Below are 11,600 nucleotides of genomic sequence, written 5' to 3' on the forward strand. Positions count from 1 at the left end.
GTGGTAAAACAAGTTGCTGAATTTATGGGATTTATGTGAGTTTAGTTATTTGTTTTGAGTCGGCTAGGTTGGATTGTTATTGTTGAGTTCCCTGAGTTGAATTGCCGACGTGCTTAGTTTCATCTCCACAGTAGGTTGGACTCAGTTGTGTAGGTTGAGGTGTTGAGTTTCTCTTACATTAGGTTCCTTGAGTTGAGTTTTGGTTCTGTATTTTTGTTTTGACTGTTGGTCATGGGGTTGGCTGGGTGGATCTGGGCGGGTTGAGTTTTCTATTCAGAGGTGAACATTTTTTATTCGGATGTGAATGTTTCGAATTGTCAATGTTAAGTTTCCTTTTTGGGTATTTTGTGTTGGGTCGTCTGGGTCGATTTTGTGATGCTTCAGGCACGTCTTAAACCTCTAGCCGTGAAAGTCTCGTGCAGTTTTGATTTTTAGGGACAAATAAAATAATTTTGTAGAAGCAAACATAATATCCTACTTTCTCTGTCAGTTTTTATATCTTTAGATAGAATAAAAACGTGACATATGAAACCAAGAAGGATGTTTGAGGAAAAAAGGATTTTGTCAGCCAGTAGCAATAAAAACTTTGTTTTTAATATATATGTATATCCTAATTTAGCTATATTGTAAGTAATTTGGAATACCAAATACTTTGAAAAGGCAGTAAAAGGGATATGTAAGCTTGACGTGACTTACTTGACTGAAGCCTCCTGTCGCATAATATGTGGCGTAGAGATCGTAGTAACTTTGCTCATCCAGGTGGACCGATCTTCCGTTATGAGGGGGCCTCGTTATCCGCAATTTCGACCATGTTGAGAAACTTCTGTAGGCTGTCCTCCCACTTGGTGTGAGGTCTACCCTCGGCCATGACCAACCATGCGATATGGGGTCAAAGTCATATGTGATTCTAGCAACGGCTGTCGGTGGCATTCGAAGGAGATGTCCAATCTGTCTGAGAGTTCGCTGGGCAGTTTCAGTTGAGCATGGAATTTAGTGATGAAGAGCAAGCACCCTTTCATTATTTACAAAATGAAAGGCTCCTTGCCCTTGCTTACCAATTTCTATTCTCCATATAAGCAGAATCAGGAAGATTTAGAAGAAAGACTTTGAGGTCTAATTAGAACATAGAAAGCACTTTGTTATCCTAATGGCTAAGCTTATAGCCAAATTTGGCATACCTATAAAGAGCCACGCTTTAATTCTATCTTAAAAGGGAGTTCCCGTTGACAAGTAAAAAGAACTGGCAGAGAAGTCAGAAAAACCCTGTGTACCTCGATCTTTACGTTAAAGTTTTTAAGCACTTTTGAAAAAGCTTCCTATTGTTCTAATTAAGCGACTCTTGTGTTGCAGGAATCGTTATTAAAGAATTGGGACAAAATTCAAACTTTAGTGTAAAGAGGTAGGTGTTGCCTTCATACACGTAATAATTTCCGTTCGTTTTAACTTTTAATGTTGCTTCTTACTTTCAGTTGAGAAAACTTGTTTTTTAACCTTAATTTTTGATTGTTTTAAGTAATGATTTGAAATATGGCCCCACCTCCACGGAGAAATCTCCCTCTCCATGGAAATTTTCTCTGAAAAATTCAATCCCATTAAAAAATTTACCCCGAACAATTACCCTTAACAACCCCACGCGTAAAATTGAGACGGAAAAGAGAAAGCAAGACATTTAAACAGAATTTTGAGCAGGAAAGCAATTTACTCGTACTAGGCAACTTTGTCTACGCGGCAGGGCTTTAGTCTTGGTACAAGTTGAAATTAACAATGGGTATCTTCATCCCCTTTTTGAGTCTACCTCCATGTTTCGCGTGATGAGAGCGTTTGATAGACGTTGTGGCTACGGTAGAGGCATCTGGTGGCACTTCTAGAAGTCCAAATTGCAGTAAGCTACAAAATGTAGATGGCGCCAACACCAAGCAAGGTGAATAAAGTTAAAATAGGGTGATCTTCTCGTATTTAATTTGCTTGACGTCCTGTGGTGGCGCAGTGGACTTGACCTTAGCTTGGTAATACGGGACCCAGAGATCGAATCACGCTGCAGGAATGCAATGCAGGGCCGACGCAGGGACCATAGTAGTCAAGAAGCGTCGTTAATTCTTAAATAAAATAATAATAATTTGCTTGACAATAGCACTAAGCAAGATCAGGAACATTAAGTCTTTTGTTACTTACACCATCACTGCAGGAAACTGGGAAAAACCAGTACAAAAGAAGATAAACTGAGATGACGAGAGTCAGCTATTTCATAGTGCTCACAGTGCCATTCCGTAGATTCAAGAGAATTCAAGGGCGCCGACAGAAAATTTTCCGGAAAGGGGCCAAACGCCAGAATATCAATGGTGTTTGCGTCACAGAAATATGTTTTAGGAATTTTTTTGTAGAAATAAGTTTATTTTTAAGTACTTTTAGGAAAAAACTCAAATAAAAATAGCAATTAAATTGCTTGCAAAATGAAACAAAATACACTAAATTTTAAACGACAAGGATTTCTGGCAAAGGGATCAAGTTATTTAATCAATAATATATTCAATTATTATGCATTTAATCTTAAAAGAAAATCAAATTCTAACCAAACTTACAGAAAGATTTATTGCTTCCGTAGATTATAACAAATGTAGACTGACTATCCAGCCGTCAAATTGACCCTCTTTCTTTTTATTGTCCTATTCAGCTAAATAAATTCAACAGGTTCAAAAAAAAATTCACCACACGAGAATCTCATCAAATAGTTTTTGATAAAACAAAAACCCACAAGTAAAAAGTGACATGGACCAATATTCACCAAAACTAAAAATGGAACTCTCATGACAATTGCTACACCGGCGGCATCGGCTTTTTATGCTGTTTCTGAATATTTAAAATTCTTTCAGATTATTGTCACCGACCCAAAACCAAAAATCTGAGAAAATTTGCCTGATTTATGAAAAACAGAAATACCCGAAAAAAAGCGAACGATCTTATTGAATTTTCCTTTATTAGATACATCATATCAGAGAACCCTACCATAGAGGTTTCAAGCTCCAATGTTCAAAATGTGGAATTTGGCTTCTTTTTTTTCAAAAGAAACATCATAGATGTTTGTTTATTTGTTGTTGTTTTTTCCCAGGGCTTATTGTATCAAACAAAAGATCCGAGATAATTGGGAGGGAGCTCATTCAAACGTAAATTTAAAGCTCTTTTTTTTATTTTAGGACACTAAACTACAAATTTACCCCGGAGACGAAAATTTTGCAACTAATCTAAAATTCTGAGAAGCTAATTGATTTAAAAGTGTCAGTAACTATAATTTAGGCTTCCCAGTTGCAAAAGAAGTAATACAACACGTTGGCCGTACTGGATTCAACCAAGTTGATTCGCTTTATTTGAAATTAGGCTACATTTGGTGATCTCTAATTACGTATCAGCTATAATAAGGGGGGGGAGTCATTCTTTAGGTGGGGATAGGGTAGATTCCTAAAAAAGTGCATTTTAACGGACAAATTGCTTACTCTTCATGAGGCTTCAGATAAATCTTGAAAGACGTAGGGGGAATAGGAATTAATTAAATGGTTTCTCTATACAGCTAAAATGTTACATTCCCATAATTACCAGCAGAGAGCTGGAAAAGCAAGGCAGGTGGTCATCAGCCCCCCCCCCCCAGAAAATATCTTAGGGGTGGCAAATACTGTTAGGAACATAGTTTTCAGCATATAAGATAAGATATTTAAATCTCTATCACAAGCCCTCAAAGGGCCGAATTTGGACTTCGAGTGGACAAGTCACATGGTTGCACTAAAACTGGGAAAAAATGCAAAAAACACCAAAGGAAAAGAAAAATCATAATGATTAATCATTTGTGAGTCAGTAATTAAACTGTAATAAGTCAATTAAAGAGTTAAAGTTGGTAAAAACTGGTCAAAATAAACTTAAACAAATACAAGTCAGAAAAATAACTAAAAGGGACATAAAAAAAGAGGAAGGGGGCAAAATAAGCAAATAAATAAAAAGATAAAAAAGCTAAAAAGATAAAACATGGTCGAAAAAGGGGGACAAAAATAAGTAAATAAATACAAAAAAGAGAAAGAAATATAAAATATATAAAAATTAAACGGGAAACTAAAAAAAAAACAGAAGGGGAAACAAGCAAATAAGTGCAACAACCTGGGGAGCACCATCAGCCAATAAAAAAAAAGGAGAAACTAGTGGGATATCTTATTCATTTTTTCTGTGATGAAGGGGACAAAAGTTTTTTCATATCTGGAAGTAACACAGTGAACGGGGGACAAAATAGGGATGGGCTCAGAAACAGCTCGAGGCGGCCGTAATCTGGATGGGGAGTGACGTTTGGGAGAAATACCTGCCGTTCGAGGGTGTGTTATTGCATTTTTTGATAAACGGAGGCACAACGAAACCCTCCTTCGCTCAGGGGTTTCCAAACTAGCTTTTTTTAGGAGCAGAGAGTATGGCACCTTTTTTCTTTGAAAATTATTCGCAAGGCCTTTTTTTGGATTGGTTCAATTTTTGGTTCATACCAGGGTGCCAAACTGGACAAGCATATTCGGGATGTAGGCGGACAAAATACGTCTAAATTCTTATGGAGTGGGAAGGGGGACGTTAAATTTATTTAGGAGATTAAGGAGGGCGATGGACACATTAGCTCTATGGAGGATGTCTTTAACGTGGGTATCCTACTTTAAATTTGAAGAAGTTGTGACGCCAAGTAGTTTAAATGAGGACACAGAAATTTCAGGAGAGATAGGATTAAGAAAACAGGGCGATGATTTGAGGAAACAAATTGGCATTATCATGGACTTAGAGGGATTTACTGTCATGTCTACGTCTAAGGTCTCATCTCTAATTTCATTGAGGATACTCGTAGGGTCGCTTATTAAATTTCTGTAGCACGTTTCAACAACTGTTAGGTCATCAACAAAATTCCATCGGTCAGGAATTCCTTCGCGAGGCTGTTAATCATGACTGAAAAAGGACGGAACCTAGGAGAGTACCTTGGGGTATGCCATTGTGGAAAGGGAGAGGATTTTAATAATGATTCTGTATTTGACAACCAGCGATCTATTTGTTAAGAATGAGGCAGCAATTTTAAATGGTGTTATTTTCTTTTTGTATTTATATGAAGTACTTCAAAGTATTTAAATAAATGTATGTAACGTATTTATCGATAAGAAAATCGTATTGTAGAGGTTGTGATGGCTTCAGTTATGTAGAAGATTAAAAGTCTTACATAATTTTCTTCCATACAAACAATAATATTCCTTTTCATCCAACCGAAATTCTCTAGTAGTAATATTAACAAGGACTTTTTTCCAAAATTACTATTCATCGTCAATTTTTTAAGTATATTCAAATTTTATTCAAAATTAAATAGCAAATTTAAATGTAGAGCGGCACTAATCAATCAAGAATTATTGATTTACACATCTTAAAAGTAACTAACCAGGTATTTAAGGGACCGGTACCTCAAAATATATCTTGGTTAGGCCTGGGTATGATTGGGAAAACTATCAGAAATTAAATTAAAAAAGAGCTTTTCAACTGAAAGCAAGGAACAGGCTTGACACCTATTTGAACAGATTATTCTTTATATGAAGGGGGCTGTCTCCTCCTTAGCTCCTTACTCTTTACTGTGAAGTCTGGCTTTTTTCCAAATTTTTAAAGAAAATTTGCAATCGGAAAGAAACGAAGGGGGCATTCAACCTTAAATACGGAGTAATTAATATTTGTTTTAAGTTTTAAACTTGCTCTTTACTTTAGTTGAAAAATCTTTTCTATTTGTTCAATTACATTTCATGAAACTGTGAAGTTTTATGAATACAATACTTTTGGTAACGCAGAAAAAACGATCAATATTTCAATGATCCTGGCCCGGCTCAATAATAACCGAAACTCTAAAAAACAGAATTTTGATGCAAATAGATATTTCAAAAGAATTGGCTTACTATGCTGATTTCTAAATATATAAGTCTTGCTCATCAAAAGCTACGAGCCTGAAAAAATTTGTCTGATTTAAAAAAAAAAGGGAAAAGACCCCTCGAAGTCTTATAACTTTAACGAAAATCACACAATCAGATTCAGCGTATCAAAGAACCCTACTGTAGAGACCTCATATCTGCCAAAATGTAGAATATTGTAATTTTTGCCCGAAGAAAGATCACAGATGCGTGTTTGTGTTTTTTTTCTCAGGGGTGATTGTATCAACCCAGTGGACATAGAAAGTCGAGAGAGACCTCATTCTAATGGAAATGAAAAGGTCTAGTGCTCTTTTTAAGTGACCAAAAAATTGGACGGCAACTATTCTCCCCCCACGCCAATTTTTTCCCAAAATCGTCCGATCAAAATTTTAAGTTTTTTTTTCTTTTTTTCAGCATAGTTGAAATGCCAATAACTATGTTTTTAGAGATAAAATTATCCCCTACAGCCCCAGGGGAAAGGTTTTTAGGTTATAAAATTTACGCATTCACCCATTTACCCATTACCCCCCTCACACGCCACTTTTTTCCGAAAATCGTCTGACCAAAATTTGGGATAACCATTTTGTTCAGCAGCATAGTTGAACGACCCAATAACTATATTTTTGGAGATAACGTGACCCCCCACAGTCTCTAGCGAGAGGTCTTTAAATTATAAGATTTGTCCATTGTTTACGAGTAGTATTTGTTATTGGGAAGTATGCATACATTTTTCGGTTGGGGAGGGGAGGACGAATTTTCTGTTGGGAGGATATTGCACGGGGAAAATTTTCCTAAAGAGGGAAATTTCCAAGGGGAACTTTTCAGGGGAAATTTTACACTGTGTGAATTTTCCAAAATTCCTGTGCGAAATATCTTTATATGTCTTGCTTTCTCTTTACCGATTCAATGTTAAGTGTGAAGATTTTGAGGGTAATTGTCCGGGATAAATTTTTGCCAGGATTGAATTGTCCTGAAACTATTTCTTTGGGAAGGGGATTTTTCCGTGGAGATGGTGCCAATTATCCCGGTGTTATTTACAAAACAATCGAAAAAAGAAAGTTTTTTCAAATGAAAGTAAGGAGCAATATTAAAACCTCAATCGAACAGAAATTATTACGTATATAAGGGGGTTGCTCCCATCTCGCTCTTTACGCTAAAGTTTAAATTTTGTCTCAATTCTTTAAAAACAACTCCTGAAATACAAGGGTCGTTTGATCAGAACAATAAGTCATTTTTCATTAAATTGTCGAAAAACTGTAGCGTGAAGAGCGAGGTGTTGAAGAGGGGGGCAACCACCCTCATTTGCGTAACAATTTCTATTCGGTTAAGTTTTAATGTTGCTCCTTACTTACAATTGAAAAAACTTTTTTTTTATTTAATGAAGCTATACAAATAGATACAAACATTTTTTTTAAAGGCAATGGAAAAAGTATGTCAATTAAAATATAAGTATATAAAAATGAAAAAAAATAATTAATTATAACAAATACACAAAACAACAGCTTACTTACAAAAATTAAGATATGAACTCCCAGCATTCAATTCTTTTGAGCAATGCCGAAGCTTTGGACGGATATTTTTTAACAACATCGACAGTTTTGAACCTGGTTATCAAACACCAAAATATTTAATGCCTGTAGACTCAATTGTTTATAAAAAGTAATTCATTGTCAAAGTAGTTTGTTCAAAGTAAAACATAAAAACTAAGAATGAGAAAATCTAATAAAAAATTTTTTAAGTCAATTTTTTTCATTTAATTTTGAAAAACAATATATTTGACACCTTTATACTTCATAACTGTAAAAAATCTTTTTCAAAGTGACAACCTGATAAATACAATCACCCATGAAAAGAAAATGTTAATAAAATGCAGAAAAATTACCCGTTCAGGGGGAAAATACAAAAATTCCCAGCATTCAGTTCAGGGGAAACATTTCTGGCTAAAGTGGCTTGGTATATCAGCTCGTGGGTACTCTTGCAATGCAAGTAAAAGTTGACAGCATATTTTTACCGAAAATGCCCCTTATTTAGTTGTTTTCCTTGTGTTTTCTATAATTTTACTAACTTTCTTGTGTACTAGTAATTGCATTAATTACTAATAAACACATACATATTTAGGATGACCATAAAATGCTGATTCTTTGATTAAATGATACCAATAGTCAGGCTTTTACACTTTCATTATTGAAAAGGATCGTTATTTACTTACCATCCAATACTATGAAGAATTGATTTTTTTTTTTCGTTACTCCAACCAAATCATATAGAAAGAATGTATGTCGAAAACTGGAAAGGGGTCACTCAGTTACAAATTAGAACTTATATTTTCTTTATTAAGGGTCAAAATCTATTGGCAGGCAACCAACAATGGGGAAAAACACATTTTTCCCATGGTTTTTTCCCTATTTTGCTCTTTTTCCTTTGGTTTCCTTATAATTACTATATAGGCCCAATTTTCCAGGGAGGCATGGCCCCCATGCCGGTGCCCAAGAGAGAATTGCTTTATTATTATTATTTAAGAATTAACGACGCTTCTTGACTACTAAGGTCCCTGCGTCGGCCCTGCAGTGCATTCCTGCAGCGTGATTCGATCTCTGGGTCCCGTATTACCAGGACATGAGAATTGCTTTGTTTTTCAAAGAAATATCAAAGAAAAGTGATAGAATCATGGTTGCAACGGTAGCTGGAACCTAGGCAAAAACGAACTACGGCCAATAGTAGCCAAAAGTTAAAGACACTTGAAAAAAATGTCAAGTGAGCAAAAATCGCTTTTAGCAGCTGGTTGAGGAATGGTAACTGTGGTTTCGGTTTTTTATGGTAAATTTTGTCGAGAAAACAAATTCTTGGGAATTTGAAGAAAAAACTGAAGACCTTTGCAAGTGATTAAATCGAAATAAAAACTTCACGATTATGATCGCCATTGTCGAAAACACTACACAAGAAAGTTACAGCTCCCCACCTTGAACAACAAGGAGAATAACTTTTTTGTATGGGAAGCACTCATCTGTCCTCTTTTTTTTTCGTTACTGTTTAAAAACTCATTTGAAAGGAAGTTGCAATATCTAGTGTCTTCTTTAATTGACAAAAGATATTAGTCTCTAAGTTCCAGGGATCGCCATTTCGTAAATATAATATACAATATATTTGAAAACTAGTCAAATGCAGCAAGTGTGAAATGAAAGAGTACAAAAACAAAATGAAAAAAAAACGAAGGAAAAAGAACAAAAATCAGAGTTATATAAAAAACAACAGTAAAAAAATGTAATGACTTCTAAAAAAGAAGAAGAAAAAGAAACAAACAGAAAACGTTTACTATTAGACTTGTCCATTCGTGTGCTAGAACTGCAGGTTTAGTTTTTCGCCTGCTAAGATATGTATGAACCCAAATGTTAACAAAGAAAAGCTATTCACCAAAAATAATTCCAAAATTTAAAATAAAGCTCAAGAAATAACGTCATTCAAGTCTATCAAGATTAAATCCAATAACGAAAACAGCATCAGCATAATTTAATTCACAGATATCTGGACTTTTTCTCCTCAAATTCTAAATTCTTTGACTTATTCATGACAAATTGTTTCCTACGTTTAGCTGCACAACTTTCCGTAATGTACATGTTTTCTTCTTGTTATAACTCAAAATTAAATGCCTACGAAATTTGACGTTGAGCTTATGAACTAGAAGAAGAAATGCTACAACTTGGTTGATTTTTATATTAGGGAAACTTGATGATTTTCTTAAAGCTTCGTTCTCAAATCTGCCTGCTAGATATTATTGTTTAGTAAACACCATTTTAGACCAATCTGAGCATCTTATGTCTAGCTTAGCTCGCGTGTAAATTCAACTTACTACACAGCTTTCTTGATCGATGTTCTTTGTAGTGCTTTTATCTCCTTTATTGGTATTTTGTTTGTAAATATCTAACTTATGAGGTTCTCACAGTCATTTTGTTATGTTTTCATAACTACAATAGATTATAATATAAAATTTATAATTCAAATATTTTGTTATTGTTTACCTTGACTGACTAAGGTTTATCTTTAATAAAAAAGCTAAATATTATAGATAGTGAGGATGGGGCATGATATTAAAAAAAGAGAGAGAGAAAAAAGTGGAACATGAGTTGAATTCGGATGGTTTGCGTAGTTTCAAGCCATTCATAGTTTCGGAGGTGGAATTAAAAATAAGAAATCGGGAAATTATTTATGGAAAACAGTCTTTTGTGGAAGAACCAGCTAAAGGCTTTCTTCACATCTTAGAATATCTAGATTTTAGTTATTTAAATGCAGCCGTTAATCTTAAAAAAATCCTAAGATGAGTTAGAATCTTAATCAGGATTTACTTTGTGGAGGCCATGGAGGACTCATAAACACCTCCCTCTTGTAAACAATTGGGTACAAATATTATAAAATTTCGGAGCCTTGCCTATGCTGTCATTTATAAAATTTTGGGCCTCTACATTCTATGTATCTTTTTGTTTTCTAGGTGGCATTAAAAACAAGCCTTTGGAAAACATTTCGCTGAACAACACTTCAGTAGAGGAGCAAGCTAAAGATTTGACTCGGATCTTAGAATATTTGGATTTCGAAGTTGTCAGATGGAGTAGAGTCCCCTATTTGTGTGAAGGAGATTTTTTTCAGTCTTATTATTGGCTTACTGATATTCTTCTATATGCACGCTTAAAATATTAATTTTTTTATTGTTTTTTTTTTATTGAAATTATATTTTCTGTTATCACACAGCTGCTGAAAAAGCAAAAAGGAAAATACCAAAAGTAGAATTAGGCTAATGAACTCTGATTATATTTAATAAAGAGTTTCCAAATTTGTCTTCTTTGCGACTTTTTAAACTAGCTAAATATAAATTTTCTGTGCATTACCTTTTTCTGAGAACAATGCAGATATGGAGAGTTTTCCTAAGCAAAATTTTCATTTTTAACGCTTGGAGTGAATGATATAATAGCCATGTCCTTTTTTATCCCCACTTACGAAGCTAATTAGTGTCAGCAAAAAAAAAGAAAATGTAAAAGTACGCAGTAGTTTAGTTTATTGATTATAATAATTCTTCGTTTTCTTACATTTATAGTGTTACAATTGGCCTCCTCAAAAATTAGCTAGTTATATCACAACCCTCCTGTAATAAGTAATTATTTTAGCCTCGTTATTTCACCCCCTGGTTGAAGAGTAAGCATTGCATATCACTTTGATCAGATGATGGGAAGAACTACAAGTAAAAAAAAATATTTTAAAAAATAAATCTTTTCGAAATTCCAAGATTCGCACATTATAAATCTAAGTAATTATACTCGCAATTCTAGTGAAAGCTGAAATCACAGTAAAAGTAAACCTTAACGAAGATTTTAATATATTTTTGGACTTTTTTTAAGATTAGGACTTTATTTCATAACTGCAATTTAAACATCCTAAGATGTAAAATAAATTTTAGACTGACTCTTCCAGGGAAATAGTCACCCACAAGTACTTTTTCAATGGCTAATTTTTCATTGTACTCCATTCAATACGACTGAGTCGCCAATATACAATTCAAAATGAAGTTGCAGGTGTAGTCCTATTACACATATAAGTAACTCATCCCAATTTTGTGCGAGGGTTGAAACGTTCCCACATTAAAGGTAAATTCTGATTAAGATTTTG

General features: G+C 34.4%; 1 protein-coding gene across 2 annotated transcripts in view; it reads left to right on the forward strand.

Moving 5' to 3' along the window:
- The window catches only part of LOC136031819 (protein-L-histidine N-pros-methyltransferase-like), a 125,140-nt gene extending 113,921 nt beyond the window's left edge, over positions 1–11,219 (forward strand). For both annotated transcript variants that reach the window (XM_065711638.1, XM_065711639.1), the window contains exon 6: positions 10,432–11,219. In XM_065711638.1, the coding sequence (XP_065567710.1) occupies positions 10,432–10,637 (206 nt within the window). In that variant the 3' untranslated portion in view covers positions 10,638–11,219. The remainder of the gene's footprint in view (positions 1–10,431) is intronic.
- Positions 11,220–11,600: the final 381 nt, after the last annotated feature.

This window comes from Artemia franciscana, chromosome 10 (genome assembly GCF_032884065.1).
Source record: "Artemia franciscana chromosome 10, ASM3288406v1, whole genome shotgun sequence".
In the NCBI taxonomy this organism is placed as follows: Eukaryota; Metazoa; Arthropoda; class Branchiopoda; order Anostraca; family Artemiidae; genus Artemia; species Artemia franciscana.